This window comes from Archocentrus centrarchus, chromosome 15, assembly GCF_007364275.1.
Source record: "Archocentrus centrarchus isolate MPI-CPG fArcCen1 chromosome 15, fArcCen1, whole genome shotgun sequence".
Classification (NCBI taxonomy): domain Eukaryota; kingdom Metazoa; phylum Chordata; class Actinopteri; order Cichliformes; family Cichlidae; genus Archocentrus; species Archocentrus centrarchus.
The window spans coordinates 21,053,246-21,070,491 of NC_044360.1; the positions used below are offsets into that span (position 1 = coordinate 21,053,246).

Sequence of the window (17,246 nt, forward strand, 5' to 3'; positions counted from 1 at the left end):
TTTAGCATTAAAACAAAAACAAAAAAAAACAAAAAAAAACTGCTGGACATTTTTTCTATATTTTCTTGCCACCACAATGTGTATATTTTTCTATACACACACCTCTCAACGTTTTTGTTGTGCAAGTTGTTTCAGGAGTTGACACACCATCACTTATTTTTCCCTAGTCGTGAATAGCTACTTGAGTGACATTCCAAACCAGAGTCAAAATTGTAATGATAGGGTCGTACTAATTCATTAAAATTATAATATAATAATATATTATATTATAATATAATATAATATAATATAATAATAGAATATAATAGATTATTATAATAATAATAATAATAATAATAATAATAATAATAATACATAGGATAGATAGATAGATAGATAGATCGATAGAAGGGGTTTGCAAAGAAGATGGCTCATTAAATGCAAACACAACAGAGCAGCTCAATGTGTTAATTAAAGACAAGAGCACATGTATCTTCAAAGACATTCATCTGATGTTTGCTGTGCTCATAAAAAAAAATTTCTGCAAAATGTAATACAACATAAATCAATGCCGTTTGCCTCAGTAAACTGTATTCATATGAATGCTCCAAATAACTGGCTAATCTAAGTGACTTGCAGTATTACTCTGGTAATTACATATTGGAATAAAAGGAAAAAAAAAAAATCTACTTTGATACAGTAGAGGCTTAACTGCCTGTTCTGAGCCACATTTACTACCACTAAGAAGTCTAAATTCACAGATCGATTTTCCTTCTTAAATTGTTTCCCTTTTCCTGATCTGTTCAAGAGGACTAAAGCTCATTACCACTCTGCTTCCCCAACAGCTTTAGAAAAAACGTAGTCCCTGCCTCCGTAACACATCACTCCATCCTTAAGATGAAACTTCCAGCGGTTCTTACTGCGGTGAATCTAAAAACAAAAAAGAAATGTATTCAACGTTCAACATTCTGCTTTGATGGGGAGAAAAATAATGGCCAGTAGAGAGACAGCATGTTCTTACTTTGTCATACTGGCAAACAATGACATTGTCAGTGTCAAAGAGGTCTGGGATGTCCTGCTCAATCACATCATCACCTGAATTCAGAGGGTCCTAATCAACAGACAGTGCATTGGTGGACACAAATGGTTAAATTGTGCAATCAAGACATGCTCTTAGGAAAACAGTCTGCAAAGATATGACAAATGTACTTTTAGGGAGAAAAGCACAAATCAACTGGAGTTCTCCAAAGTTTTCTTTAGTGGAAAGAAATGTAGCACGGCTCATGAAAATGCATATCAAACTCACTCTTACCTCCTCCTCTATGTTAGCGAGTTCATCTGCACCTTCACCATCACTGCTGGAGGAGATGCTGTTGCCATCACTGCTTTCATTTCCTTCCTGCAGGGCCTTTATGGCTTCTGCATTGATTATACCCAGAAAGTCATTCTCTTCCAGGGGAACCTCCTCTTCCTCCTCTCGGTCAGAGTTGTCTGCAGGACCATCCAGCTGAACAATGTCTGAGAACTGGCTATAGTTGTAGTCCAGGTCCAACTTAGCAGGAATTGCAAGAAGAAACATCAGTTATGACCAAATTCAGCAAAATGAAGATTTAGTGGGATTAACTGTTCTAATAAAATTACCATTTCATCAATACTTGTACATCAGAAACATGAAATGCCTCAAATCATTTAACACCCCACTCTGTTCTACACCACTCAGACATTAGAATGCAATCTATGTTGATAATTTAAAGGCTTTGGAAGAGTTTGGTAAACTTGATGCTACCTAAATCCAGATGTTAAAATACAAGGAAAACAATTTTCCAATTAATGAGAATAGCACTCCAAAATCTGTCTTTTTAAAGCTCAAAATATTGGTCAGCATTGATGCACCAGAAAGAGATGCAGAGTCCCTAGTGTGGGTCTGCATTTCATGACCCTCTCCAGTTGATAAATAGGCAGGTCTTAAAACTTTACACTATTTTGTTAATACCATTCAAGTGCTCCCGATATGATATTTTGTATACACCCCCCATTTTGATTCAATGTGAGAGTACTTTGTGCCAGCCTATTAAATATCATATAAAAATAGCATAAAGCTACACCTGGGAGTCTTTATGTCAAGCTTAGCAAATTGCCTTCTCCAGCATACAGAGTGTGGAGTGCATTTCCCAAACTGCGGGACTACTCATTAAATAGTACATATCAGCACCTCAACGACCTGGTCTTTTCCTATGCCTTTAAATGATATTTGCTTTAGTAGGAAAAATTCTTTTCAAATTACCCCAAGAGCAGCTTCAGACTGGTTGCCAGACTCCACAGGAGCTAGCTTCCTTGCCCTTTCTGCTTTCTCTGTCTCCTCCTCGATCACTTCTTTCAGGATGTCATCAATGTCTCTGCTCTGTGCCAAAGCCTCCTCTCTTCTGATCTGGAAGTCTAATAACTGAGTGCAAGGTGAGGCAGTCGTGCTGAGGTTAGGTTGTGGATTTGGCTCATTTTCTTCCTGAGGGAAATCTGGCTCTGTAGACTGCTGGGGAAGGCTGCCCTCCTGGCTGGAGGGTAAAATGGTCTTTGGCTGTGTGACAGACGGCGCTGGAACAGAGGATGGTTCTGCCTCATGGGGAGGAATGGGATTTGGTGGGACTGGAGCAGGCTGGGGGGCAGAAGCCTCCCTCCATTCATTGACTTTCTGCATGGGTTGGGTTGCAGGTTGCTGACCCACTGGGGCCTGCGTAACCACAACAGGAACATTGACCTTGTAAAGTTGACCTTAGTAAGGTGAAACAAAAGAGTAAAATGTTATTTTGAGAAGTCTGCCCGGGCTGGAAATAAAAACTGATTTGAGCTGTAAAGTCAGTCCATACCAGAGGCTGTTTGTAGAGTGACTCCTGCTGGTATCTGCACAGGGTAAGCCAATCCAGCAGGGAGGGAAAAGGTAGCAAGTGTCTCAGAATTGTTCTGAAACAAAACATTGTGTGTAGAAGAAAATACAATACTAAGCATATCAAATAGCAGCTGTTAGCGTCACCGCCAAAATATAGGCTTAATAATTACACACTGTGACTCTGTTAGAAAGCTATTTCACTGGACTGCAGTTCCATATCAAAAGTAACGGGTGTGTCAATCTGACAGTAAATCACTGATGAACACTGAGGCTGGTTTTACTGTTAAAACCACCTACAGCTCTGTTAAGTTTACATACACTCATTGGCATCAATGTCATGGTAATTTTGGGCTTTCAATGATTTCTATAAACTGCTCTTTTTCCAGGGGGATTTGAAGTCAAATAATTGGTTAAGTGCACCTTGGTCAGAAGCTTTTGGTAGCCATCAACAAGCTTCTGGCATAATTCTGGTTGATATCCGACCACTCTTTGACAGAATTGGTAGAGTTCAATTAAACTGGTTGGTTTCCTAGCACAGACCTGGTTTTTTAGGACTAGTCCACAAATTTTCAATAGGGTTCAGGTTGGGGCTTTGGGAAAGCCATTCCAGAAACGTAATGTTAGCCTGCTTTACCCAATTCAATACCAGTTCTGATGTATTGCAACCGTCTAGCTGTTGATTCGAGGTAGTCCTCCATTACTCTGCCCTCATTGCTGGCAGCAAAATAGTTCCAGAGCATGATGTTGCCACCACTGTGCTTGACAGTTGGTAAAGTGTCTTTAGGCTTGAAACGTTCACCTTTACTCCTCTAAACATACCTTGTGTCATTGCTCAACCTTTGGCCCGTCCGTGCGGCAAAGTGGTGACACATCGGAATAACTTGTATGTACTTAAAATTGTTTGAACTGATGATCTTGGAATCTGCAGCTGTTTAGAAATGGCTCCAAGAGACCTTCCCAAATCCTCCTCCTTAGATCTTCACTTAGGATTTTCTGAGTATTGCTCAATCCAGTGAGTGCTGTCAAACAAATCCTTTTCATGCTGGCAAAGGAAAACTACTAGCTGTCACCAGTAATCATCAATTATGCAAAAAACTACCCAGGTTAAGTTTATAAATCTTGGTATAAAAGGGTGGAGCATGGGCAGTACAAGAACAAGCAAAATATTGGTGCCAATATGATTGCTTTTTTTCATATCAAAAGATAAGACCTTGGGGGACTGTCCCTCCGAGCACTGTTCAAGTTATTTGTATCCCCCTCCTGCAAATAGCTATATAGTGCTAGAGAGGTGATGTAAAGCTTGATCATACTTGCCTTGACTGGGAAGCTGCGGATATTCTGATTCGCAGGGATCACGACTGATGCTGAAAGTAGGAATATTACAAATAAAGGTGACATAAAAAGGCTTTGTTTCTCTTTAAATTACTTAAAGTTATATTATATCTATTGTGTACATAGTTAAAAAAAAAAAAAAAAGTAACGTGCTTTATCTTCATTTAAAACCACTGACCCATTATTGAAGGTTCAGAAGTACTGCAAATTTTATATTTATTTATATTTATATATATTTATATATATATATATATATATATATATATATATATATATATATATATATATATATATATATATATATATATATATATATATATATATATATATATATATCTGGAGCTAGATTTACACTTTACTGCAAAAGTGAAAAGGCTAGTTTTGTTGGTGAGCAATTTAAGGTTACCTGTGAGTTCCTGATCAGTGTGAGTGTAGCTGGCAGGAAGATGGAGCACAAAGTTGGATGGGTTGATGCTGTTTTTCCTTAAGCCTTCCATTGCTTTTGACTGCATCACTTTTGACTCCCAGAGCTGAACAGCAGAAGACACAGCGGTATGTCTTCCAGGTATGGTGCATACGCCCTCACTAGACGGATTAACTTTGCTGTCACTGACAACTTGAGTCAAGAGGCGCGTTCTATTTATGCTTTCGAAAAATTATAATAACGCAGGGATATTTAAACTCACGTGTCTTAAATCATCCAGGACGCGGTCTTCAACTCCTTCGTCCAAGAAGAGCTCCCTCACGCTGTCAATCACATCGTCGATTATGGACAAGTAGAGTTTGGCCTGAAGTTGTTTACAACAGTGAACGTCAGAAGGTGTCGGTCTGCTTGTCACGGTTAAAAAGCACTCACTAGAACTAGTTATGGATGTTTTTATGGCATGCCAGAGTCAATTCAAACACGCATTTCTGTGGCTGAGTGCTGGAAAATATAGACTCGAGGTGTAGTCTAAGCATATCAATGCCATTCCTCATTTCAGGTGAAATATACAGGCTCGGTAAATCTGCCATATTCTTAAAAGATGCACCATTACACTCCTTACGGTGTATTTCTGCTATTTTGAAACGAGAATATTTACAAGTTAAGAAGCCTGCCCAATATATTTGACTGTTTTTGTTTTTAAGGGACAAAAAGTTTGCTTTTCTTACTACCTTTTTCCTAACTCAAGGAGCAATTGTGTAATACAGACGCTCGTACGCACTAATTTTGTAATTAGTTCGACCTGATTCATTAAAAACGGTACCCTTGCTTACCACAGGGCCTGTGTCGGTCAGCATCTTTCAAGGAAAAATGACTGAGGTCCTTTGACATCTGACTTTATCCATTCGGAAACATAACAGATACACTCAACTGTGATAACGTCGGATTATTTTTACTCCACGCACACAGGTGACAACAATCAGCATCAGACGCAGGCAGGTGTGTTTGCACCTGAGGCCTCGTTTTTCTGGAGGACGACACTGATGGAGTGACTAATTTTAAATATTTGAAATGGCCACTTTAATGTAACTTCAATTTTGTTTTTCTTCAAAGAATATTAATAAAACAGTTTATGACTTCTTATGCGCACGTTTTAGCAGTGAAAAGTCTTCTGCTGTGTTAGAGTTGTGTTCCAGTGGATGGTGGCTGCAGCCAATCACAGCTGGGGATCTCAGATAGCCTGCTTTATGGCAGCAATTGCAAAATCTACACAGACTTAAAAAAAAAAAAAACTGAGCGCACAAGTCCTGTGATCCAAGGGTAAATGGTAGAGGTGGATGACCTGTCACCAGTCACTTAAATATCCCTAACCAACATAAATGTCCTTTTCTTTCTCAAGTTTTCTGGTTACTTTCAGTAGAAAAGTTACACAACTGGCACAGTGCTGGGAAATCAGTGCACTTTCCTGATCCCAGGAGTGCACAATGCCAGTAGTTAAAAATATTCCACCCTGTACAAAACACTGTTTGAACTTGGTGTTCAATAGATTCAGAGCAGCAGCAGGAGCTGTGACCCCTGCTTCTTGCAAGTGTCTGTTTGGTGATGCTGGGACTCTTTCAACACTGCTGGCTGACAGCTCTGATGAGGATGAGAACGATGCAGCTGAAAAGCAGCAACATGAGACACCCTTGTGGATACTGCATGTGCTGGAACTAACAGGCATTTAGCTGTCATTTCACTACAAAGCTACTCTGGACTCACATAGAGCCCACACCTGAATTGTAAGAAAATTAAGACACTGTTTCCGTATATATAAAACCAAGGCTACATTTGCAGTCTCGTATGCTTTTATTTACCTTATACATAGAAAATACAGGGTCATTTAAACTTGAGACTGGGTTTATGGAATGGAAAACACCATGGTTAATTTACTGTAGTGACTACTGTCCCCTGTGGTGATGATCCACAACTTCAAAATGTAAATATACACTTGATGACAACTTTTTATGTTGCACCTCGTTAGTACTGCGTTGGGCCCAATTTTCCATTCAGAATTGCCTTAATTCTTTGTGAAATGGATCCAACAAGATGCTGAAAACATTCCTCAGAGATTTTAATCCACATTGACATGATAGCATCACACAGCTGCTGCAGATTTGTGGGCTGCACATTCATGAAGTGAATCTCCCATTCCACTACGTCCCATAGGTGCTCTGTTGGACTGAGATCTGTTGAAATTGGAGGCCATTTGAGTACAGAGAACTTATTGCCATGTTTAAGAAACCAGGCTGATTTGAGCTTTGTGATAAGGTGTGTTATCCTCTTGGAAGCAGCAGTCATTAATGGGTACATAAAAGGATGGACATAGCAACAATGTGGTGTTTAAAAGATGCTCATTTAGTAATAAGAGGCCCAGTGTGTTGATAAAATATCCCCCTGACCATTGCACCACCACCATCCTCTCTGCTTTAATGTTACATATTCCAAATCTTGACCCTGCACAGCAGAAATCAAGACTATGCAACATTTTTGCAATCTTCTATTGTCCAATTTTGTCGAGCTTGTAAAAATGGTAGCCTCAGTTTCCAGTCCTTAGCTGACAGTAGTGGCACCTGGTGTGGTCTTCTGCTGCTGTAGCCCATCTGTTTCAAGGTTTGACATGGTGTGCATTCATAGGTGCTCTTCTGCATACCGTGGTTGTTACTCCAGATACTGTTGCCTTCCTATCAGCTCACAGCAGTTTAGCCTTTCTGACCTCTGGTATCAACATGCATACTGGCCAACAGAACTGGCGCTCGCTGGATATTTTATTTTTCAAACCATTCTCCATAAACCCTACAGAGGGCTGTGTGGGAAAATCTGAGCTGTTTCTGAAATACTCAGACCAGCCTGTTAATTTGTAAAAAATTTATAAGTGGACCTGAAGTATTACTAAATGTCAGTGAAACTCATTTTATAGATTTAGAAAGAAAGCTTAATACTTTTTTTTTTTTTCTTTTAGAGACACTTAATAGATCGCAGGTTGAGGCTTTAGTTGAGAATGACTCATCACTAGCGCCCTTATAAAACATACTGCATAATAAAACACCAGCAGGGTAGTGAAACAATATTGACTTCACTCCATTTGTACTGCCATTATAAGCAACACTAAACAACTACCTGCAGTACGTTATCATGCCCTACAAATCATGTCTCAACAAGACACTGCAGTGATGGGAAACATTTAATTTTCAGTTTTAAATCTTAGCAAGGTGCAGGTTTATAACTGCTCTGCCCCTGTGTTGAGTAAATTATATAAAAACGTGTTTTCAGTGTGTAGAAAAACTGAGTTTACGGTAACAGCTGTAAAGAAATACTACCATGAGTCATTCTGGTTTAATTCAATTTTTACTTTTGATGCACATAATATCCAGCTTCAGCTAGGTACTTCATACATAAAAGTTATCAATAAAGACCCTTTTGTTCATTATGGCCCTTCACCATTTTTCTTTTATATAAACCCTATTCACAACCCAGAGGCAGAAAGATCACATAATACAGATTTGATTTGTTTAAATAAATTTATAGCCCTCCAAAACACAACCCAGGTATAAAGTCAAGAGGTCAGCTCAAAATAAGCAACAAAAGTAATGTAAAAAATTTCAGACTAAGAAATAAAACACGTCTCCAAAGGTGGGCCATACAGGTTGCAGTGAGTCAGTCTTGTTCCTGCCGCGTTCGACCTTTTTTCACCGATATATTTTTCTGGCACTTCCTGTTACATGAGGTTACCTAATATCACACACAATAATCCAACATTTTCATGCCATTTCCACACAGGTTTTGTACCCTAAGCATCGGTTGATATTTAGCTTATCTCTAAAAGGTAATTATCTCAAAAGGTCATTACTTGAGTTGCTTATCTCACGCGACGTGTTTGGCGCGCATTTATTAAGGCGGTTGATAATTCTGGAGGACAGTGCAGATAATGCAAATGCAAGCATAATTGTATAAACTGTAATCTCATACAATTAATACATCTATTAAATGTAAAGTGCTAGGCATAAGGACTGTGTTAAATTGTTTATTAGGGCTACACAAGTTCAGTCTTGGTTAAGGGATACAAAAATCAGAAAACCTCCATGAGAAATGCTACCAGGCTGCGTGATTTTATGAATTTTGACACCAGATATAAGCACAAAGTCTCTCTTCACCCATTTTTTTTTTTTTTTTTTGTTTTTTTTAAATATCCCTTCACCTTTAAGATTTTGAAAAACATTTTGGACCAAAGGAATAACTTTCTCCTGTAAGCTTCTTTAATCATCACTGCGTCATACAGCCAGACTGCCTCTGTGACTCTGTTTCAATCCATTTCTTCTCCACTTCCACCTAAAAGAAAAAATGCAGCATTAAGTTGGTTGCACTAAAAAAAAAAAAAAAAAAAAATCTATCCACATTAAGGCACTGAGCAAGATATTCCTCCACTAAAGCATCTTACCTGACAATGATAGCGTGTCCAACTGGTCACGTGTTTCTGCGGCTGGATGTCGTTTACAGTGCCCAGGGATTTAACCCTGGTCTGTGACACAACTGCGCCCACGATTTCACATTCCATTGTGACAAAAGGGTACCAGTCATTTGGGATCTCCTGATCAGATCCTAGCTCCAGTTTGCAGGAAAATGAATGGGGATGGTCCAAGGCTGCAAAAACAGGAAATAAAGGTCACTTGCCGCTGTCGCCTTACATCACTGGGCGACAAACATACTGTGCATGTGCAGAAGAAGGCAAGAGGATTTAATGAGAAAAGGATGTGTAAGGCTAAATGTTAAGGGGGACCTATTATGCTCTTCAGTATTTCTGTCATATTGTTACAGCAGCGAATACTCATATAAAACATGGCTACATTTTCAAATAATGAGGTCAGTGTATGTTTAAGTCATCCCTGTGAACCAAAAGCTCAGGCTTCAGACTGCACCAAATACTTATTTTTCTACTTATAGCTGTGTAGCATGTCTCGGTCACACAGAGCCCTGGCTGTGGGCAGAGAAGCTACACCTGCTGATCAAACCTTGTTGCAAGGGACAGCCAACTGGAACAAAGTTGACTAAAAAGGGCTGAAACAGCTTGTTTCAAGCAGTGGATGAACTAATGGCTTGTACCAATAAAGCATGTAGTGTGAAAAATATATGTTATTGAGCTTGTTGATGCATGGAAAGTTACTCAAATAGAGTGCAAGAATATGTATGTGTGGGAGAGATGCCATAGGTCCCTTTTCAATCTCTCAAAAGTTTTACCTGTATTCTTTGCAGGCAGTCTGTCGATCCTCCACACAATGGCTGAATATATGTTCTCGTACTTGACGGTGCCGATCGACACCTGCATGACAGGCTGTGAATCTGCAGCGGTGACTGCGCCCAGGCAGGTGTTTCTGTTCATGCGGGCCTTTAGCGACCTCTGTCGCAGCAAGGCCACCGTCTGTGTCACTTTGACCCAGTCGCCTGGCACCGGCACACGGATCACTACATTCTCACACAACGGGTAGTGAGCGTCAGACACCCTCATGCACGAAAGGAAGGTGGTTGACATGTTGAGAAAGGCCTGGAGCTCCACATAGGCACCTTGAACTGTTACCGTAGCTTTGATTGAGAAGGGAATTTCAGTGCAACCCAAGACTCTCGTTTTATACCGCATCAGCTCCACTCTGCATGCATCGGGGGGCGAAAACTTAATCAGCCGGGACCTCTGAAACTCTGTCTCGTTCACGCATTTGTGGAAATGGTAGTCGCCAATCTCCATCCAGAGTTCACTGTCCTCCTCAGAGCCATAGCTGGAGTCAAAGTGCAGTAACCCAAGATCATTAAGGGCAAGGAAACAGTCACCTAGTCCATTCAGAAAAGCAAGACAGTGAATCTGGGTGAATGCTGTTTGCTCCATTACTCCCCCAAATGTATCTAGTTGTATCCAGATGTGATCAGTGATCTGCAGCGACAGCTCCTGTTCCTCGTAGTGCCGCCTCTGCTGGTGAGGCACACTCAGTTTGAAGATCTCCTCTTCCATGGAGACTACCAGGTCCTCCATCTCTTCGTGCACTATGGAGCCAAACTTGAGGAGCTGCTCTGCCTCTGCCTCATGACTAACCTCTAACTTTGGGTGAAAGCGCTTCTTTTCCGTGTAGGAGAAATGTTCCACCTTGACCGTGAGGACTTTGCGGGGCTCGCTGTAGCTTTCCAGTTTAAGATCTGAGAGCCTACATTGGGGAAAAAGCTGAAACTCCTTGAATGGCTTCTCTAGGCCTTTCTCATAATACATCTGTAGCACACCTCCTGGCAACAAGCGCATATAGATCGGTCCCCACTGACGAGAGGACATGCGGTTCTTTTTTTCAGGAATCCTGAGCATGACAGACCAACCATCTCTCCTCTGGCTACGAAACAAACCCCGAGGCACAAACTGAGACGAACCCTCAGTTAACACCTCGTTTTTGCAACTTAGCCTCCTCTGCCCTACTTTGTCTGTCTCCGTTTGACAATCCGTTTCTGGTTGCAGGGCTTCTAGTTTGTTGCAAACGACAGAGTAGGAGCTCTGGAGTTGGTCATGTTGAGGCTCACTGCCATCTTTGGTCCGAATAAAGAAACGTGGTAGACTGTTGTCAGATTCAGAGTCTGAGGAGGAGCTGTCTGCATCTGCATTTAGTCTAGAGCCATCCCAGAAGGGGTTAAAGTGTCCTGAATTCCCCTTGAAAGAAGGGAAAGGGCTTGGTCCATCTGAGGTTTGATTTAGGGCCTGTGGTGCGGGAGAGGGAACAGACGTGTTAGCTGGGCTGGAGAAACTCCGTAAGAAGTCCTTTTTGTCCCATGTTTTGGAGTAAAAGGGGGACGCGCTGCTAGGAACCCCACCTACAGGAGTGCAAAACGCTGTGTTACATGGTACACAGGAACTTCCGCTAGGACTTGAGCGGCTTTGAGGTGATTCCAGGGAACAACTGAAGCTCCAGGAAGTATCTTTGATTGGAGGAAGCACTAATTTAAGGCCGTTGGGACGCGGTACTGATGCTTTGATAAGTCCTGGGGACTGTAGAGGCTTCTGAGGTGATGGGAGCGGCGTGCTGTCATCTTCAAACGTGACCCAGTTTGAGTGATTTGTGGAGCACATGGCCAAAGAGATCTGCGGACTAGTTCAAAACAACGACTCCTCCTTTGTTGCATTAACTGTCCCCAAAATTCAGAGGCCTTCTCCTCTGTGAGAAAGGAAAAAAAAGAAAAAAAAAAACAGAAGAATGAGACGTCAACATGGGTTTAATTGTAAAACTAATTTAGATAAAATCTCTGAGATAATCTTGAGCGGATCAGTTCTCATCTCAAAGAATGAACAACTGAACCTTCGCTATGGGTAGAAGAGAAAGAGAAAGCCCTCGAGGATATAAATAAAACATATTTCCTTTAGGTACTCCATTAAAGCTTAATGAGCGTTTGACCGTGTAAACCCGGAACAAGTTCATTTCTGTTAGCACTACAATTAACTAAGGTTTGCTGACGTGAGAGCTGAATAAGGACCCTGCAGCCCAGTGTGACTGAAGAGGTAGCAGAATATCGTTCAGAGACACCACAGATTCCTTTCTTTTTTTTAAACTTTTGGAGAATCCCTCATATAGACATTTATTAACTGAAACGTCTCAGAAGTCATTCCATCATAGTGCACGAACACTCCTTCGCAGAGTTTTATCTTTTAGCTATAAAGATGAGAAATAGAGCAACGTGACAGAAGACTCCAGGGAATTCTTGCATTGACAGATTCGTCTTAGCACTGGTAATTACCGGGCAACTTCACGCATGTTTATGCAACTTTAATAAAATGACCCCCCCCCCCCCCCCCCCCCCCCCCCTTCATTTAGATCACTTGCGCAAGCCATAGAAGAAATGATACAGTGCAGTAGTCTTTATTCTTCTGACAAGATCCTAATACAAAGAGTCACACTGAGAAATCTGTTCTTCTTAGTCAAAATGGCAAGACTTTGGAAAGCTGCAAAACAAAATGCATTACAGTTTCTCAAAGGACTGACTTTTCTTCTTTTTTGTTTTTTAGAATCTCCCTCTGGAGCATAAAAGTATTTAAAAAATGCATAGAGGATAAAGCAAAAACTTCAGAGCTGTGGCAGTTCAAAGGTTCTGCAATGTAAAAGGTGTATTTTAGTCCTGCTGTGCTGTCTAAATATTTCAAAGCGAGCCTGCTCCAAATTGCGTGGGGAAAAAGAAGTTAGCCATGGCAGAAAAGGTCCAGCCTCTTTAAAACACCATGAGGTCAGATGAGAGAAGCAGGTATGCTGTGACTATCTGGTACCACATGGGGCCTCAAACAGGGACAAAATGTGCACGGCATCTTTATTCTGCAAGCTATTTTAATGTATGAATTAAATATTGAAAAAGTATGGAGATATTGCTAAACAGTAAGGCCATTCAGGCTAATTTGGCAGCGGTTAGAGAGTAAACATGTTTTAATCTTTGTACAGTCTCGCAGTTAATTTCCTCGCTACTCAATCACAATCTGCCTTTTGATGTGCTGGCAGTTCAGCTCTCAGTAATACCCGGCTCAGAGAAGCCCCTTACAAAATACTGAAGCTTCATCTCCCCATAAAAAGGGACAGAAAGCCTCAATTACTGCCTCCCTCCTCGCTCCAAGACACAGCCATGACTTGCATGGAGGAGACACTGAGTGGAAAGTTCCTCTTGCTAGAAATAAACAGGGGAGTGGGACTGACAACTCTCCAGTCAAACACTGGAGAACATCTTTCTAATGAGAGGATGTTTGTGAGGGTACACAGACGTTTCCACGAGTTCATCTGTCACTCCGACTTATAGAATCCATCTGCTTGGATTCAAAAAGGAGGAGGAGGAGATCTCCACGGGGGTTACTGACAGCCTTTCAGACTCATTTCCAGCCCGCCGTCTCTTCCTGGGCTCTCTAGCAGGCAATATAGAAATGAGACTCTGCTAAATCAACAGAGGACAAAAGAATACATTCCACACATTCCTCTGGGACAAGCCATTTTGCACACAGGAAATAGCAGGCTGCTCTATTCGTGTGAACTGACAACAAATATTATCATAATGTCAATTTATCACATTTTTAAAATGCACCAATTCTACACGTCGTAAATTTTGAGCGGCCTGGTTATTTATTACTGCCAAAACATGGGGAAAAAAAGAAAGACTGGGGATTAAGATAGCCTTATAAAACTACTCATGTACTTTAAAACCATATAAAACAAGTCTGAAGAACTACTGTTAGGATTTTTACCCTGATTTATTATCATCTTGAGACTTGAGATGACCTCATCAGATTTCTACCAGCTTAAAAGCAATGCAAATATAAGACTTGCAATTCTGCAGAGCAACATTAGTCTCCCTGCACAGGCTGGTTTGCAGTGAAATTACAGCCCTGCAGTTATGACAAACAGCAAGGTAATACCATCCAGCATCTCCCGTTTATCATTACTGATCATTACCGTACTTGTATAAATCGCTTGCTAAACCATGGGTATATGCAAAAAAAAAAAAAAAAAAAAAGCTGCACACCTCACGGACATTAATAAGGTCTAATCCTGCTTAATAACAGCTATTTGGCCTCACTAGGTGCTGAAAATGTAAGCTTTAAAGGACACCAGTCAGGCAGAGGATTATGCATTTTGTCAAAGCTACAACAAGAAGACAAATACGTGTGTTAACGGATCAGCTGACAGACACTGGAAAAATTAAATGAAAGGTCACGTGGAACGGTCCTTAACAACATGCAATCCACAAAGGGGAACAGCCACTAAACTACCGAAACAGTTTTACTTATGGTTAATTACCAATAAATGATGACTGAGTGGAAAGTTTTGTGGTTTAACAATAAAACTGCTGAATTTGGAAAAGGAAAACACACACACACACACACACACACACACATATATTTGGACTTCTAAATGGACAGACAGATGCTTCCTGATTAAAAGAGACACTTTCCTGTTGGATACTGGGACATTTCCTGTATGGTCACACAACACACTACATTATTTTCTTTAGAAATAAACGTGTCTATACAGACATATATATAAATAAATATAATAAGACACTTTACTTTAAATGAGAGGTTAGGCTGCTACTGTTGTAACCACAATGACAATGCGGACAAGTGCAGAGCTGAAAATGTGATGACCCATTTCCAGTGGCAACACTGGCACCGTCTGCAAAGTGAGCTCTCTTCTCCCAGTAAACAAAGCACAGGAGCGAGTGTGGGTGCTGCAGCTTTTGTCTCCTCACACACTGAATAAATCAGTTTTAAGTTAGTTACACACTTTAATCCCAGGATTCCCTGCTGCATTTATTGTAGAGATTTGTTCCAGTTCAGACAAGCATGGCTGGGAACAGAATAAGGAGGAATGAATTGGGGGGGCATGTAGTTTACTCGTGCAATTATGCGTCATTTTCATCTGGAATGAAGGGATACCAGGGGTCGGCAACCCGCGGCTCATTCAGGCTTAATCTGCGGCTCGCGGAAGTAAATTATAATTGAAGTGCATTTTATTTTGTCAGTTCGGTTTTTGTTGTAGTTTTAAATTGGAACATTATTGTGATCTTGAAATATTAAAATAAAAATCATTTTATTTATCTATTTATTTATTTTTGTTTCTCAATATATGCGTCACTCGGTTCCGCTAGTATTTGCGGCTCTCACTGTTTTGTTTTCCGTGAAAACCGGGTTCAAATGGCTCTTTCCGGATTACAGGTTGCCGACCCCTGGGATAAACTATAATTTGAACTAGTTTTAGTACACTGCAGCCTCTGGTAGCTAACTAACATTAGGTAACATTTAGCAGTGTTAGTCCTCTAAACTCTCGCCTTTGTCCCATCACTGGAAAAGTTACAAACTCTCACGTTTTTTTAAAAAGCTTCCTGCACTAAAAAAAAAAAAAGCTACACGTTTCCTATTAATATCATCTACATGCGCAAATAAACTGCATCCTCCTTGTCAAATCACATTCTGATACACTGTTTCGCTGTCACACCCTGCGTGCGGTCACTAAGTGCGAGACAAAAACACCACTTACTGGAAAACAACATTTCTTTTCGCCCCATAGCAACTCAGACTGGAGACACAAAACAGTACCAGCATGCTGTCATCCACAACAGAGCCAGCCAGGCCCACGTCCCGGACAGAGAGGCCCACTCCTGGGATCAGCTCCGCGCCTTTGTTTTGACGCACGAACTCAAAGAGTAAAGTTGTCACCCTGCGTTTACTTTTATCGTGCTCTGCTTTTGCACATTTCAGTGAGCACGACTTGCGGCAGTCACTCGAGACCGAGCGACGACACACAACACCAGACTGGGTCAACATTTACAAAAAGTTTTTTTGTTGTTGTTTTGGTTTTTACGACGTGACCTGAACTAACGCAGCTCTCTGGGTGCAAGCGAAATTAAAACATACTCACAAACTTAGCAGCAGCAGTGGCTAATTCACGCCATGACTTTTGTTTGATGGACACGTCTGAACTCCGACGTCGGCCCGCTCCTGATCAAAATGGCAGAGCGTAAATCCTGGGAGCCCGCACAGCGTAGCGCTTCCCCCTCCCGAGCTCACCCTGATGATTGTCCTCTGGCGGGACGCTGCACGACTGAACACAGCAGTGCTGCGTTCACTGCGGTGGGACACATCGGAACAGAGGCGCGAACATTACAAACTGCAGACCGGAGATGCAACAAATTTAACCCTTGGGGCTAAATAATTATGACAAGAGGGCGATTGGTAATATTGGAATAAACTAGAAGCACACTTTTTAACTTACTAACTCTATGTTTTGTCAAATTAATATTATGTCTGCTTACTAAGTTCAGACTGGGTAACCATAAGTTTAACATGTAACTGCCACATTTATATTAAGATAACTATATATTTATATTAGACTAAAAACATAAATGCAAAAGGTAAAGAAAAATTAAAACTCCCGTTGCTGTCATATTTAAGAAAGCTTGTTTAAATCACAGAAGTAAACGCAGGGGTATTTTGACAGTACTGTTCATGCCTCAGCTTCTGTTCATCTGTGCATCAAGAATTTAAAAGCAACAAACACAAATGTCTCCTAATGGCTACTCTTTACCACTACTCTTCAATCGTGTACCAAGAGAACTTGAAAGCATCATGAATTCATATGAAATTACATGTTTTTCTTTTCAAAACAAGTGACGGCATCAGAAACCGATCTTCCAGTTCTCACATGTCCATTCCTCATTTCCCAGTAGTTTGGGTGTGTTTAATTATAGACCATTTGAATTCCCAGTCTCCTTCAGCTCCCATAAATGCAGCAGGTAAAGTTAGGTCAATTTTAAGAACGATTAATAACCAGGTGACTAAATACATGACACATTTATGTTTTGAGCAAGCTCTTTATTTTGTTTCACATATTTATATGTGCTTTTCAACAAGTTACAATGTGCGAATACAAGGTTTTTTCTTTTCTTTTTTTTTATGTGTTTAGAGGGCGTTGGCAAACCTGTCAGATCAAAGGTCTGCTGGCAGCTGTAGACTGGCAAACAAAAGGATCTGAATGAACTGCTCATGAGCACTGCTGGGCTTTTCATCCTTTTACTTCATGTCAGTACAATCCGTAGAGG

The 17,246-nt window shown here is 40.8% G+C and overlaps 2 protein-coding genes across 2 annotated transcripts; both read right to left on the minus strand.

Annotated features, from left to right (window-relative positions):
- Positions 1–801: 801 nt before the first annotated feature.
- gtf2a1l (general transcription factor IIA, 1-like) lies at positions 802–5,501 on the minus strand. Its single transcript, XM_030748592.1, has 9 exons — positions 5,453–5,501; positions 4,882–4,983; positions 4,602–4,725; positions 4,178–4,227; positions 2,844–2,937; positions 2,264–2,748; positions 1,292–1,531; positions 1,001–1,090; positions 802–909 (listed from the first exon to the last, which is right to left on the minus strand). Exons 1-9 carry the CDS (start codon positions 5,474–5,476, stop codon positions 802–804), a joined length of 1,317 nt encoding a protein of 438 aa, XP_030604452.1. The 5' UTR covers positions 5,477–5,501.
- A 2,664-nt stretch (positions 5,502–8,165) lies between these two features.
- ston1 (stonin 1) lies at positions 8,166–16,283 on the minus strand. The gene is made up of 4 exons (XM_030748590.1): positions 16,067–16,283; positions 9,894–11,836; positions 9,097–9,299; positions 8,166–8,987 (listed from the first exon to the last, which is right to left on the minus strand). The coding sequence occupies exons 2-4, from the start codon at positions 11,749–11,751 to the stop codon at positions 8,922–8,924; spliced, it is 2,127 nt and encodes a 708-aa protein (XP_030604450.1). The 5' UTR covers positions 11,752–11,836; positions 16,067–16,283; the 3' UTR covers positions 8,166–8,921.
- Between the last annotated feature and the right edge of the window lie 963 nt (positions 16,284–17,246).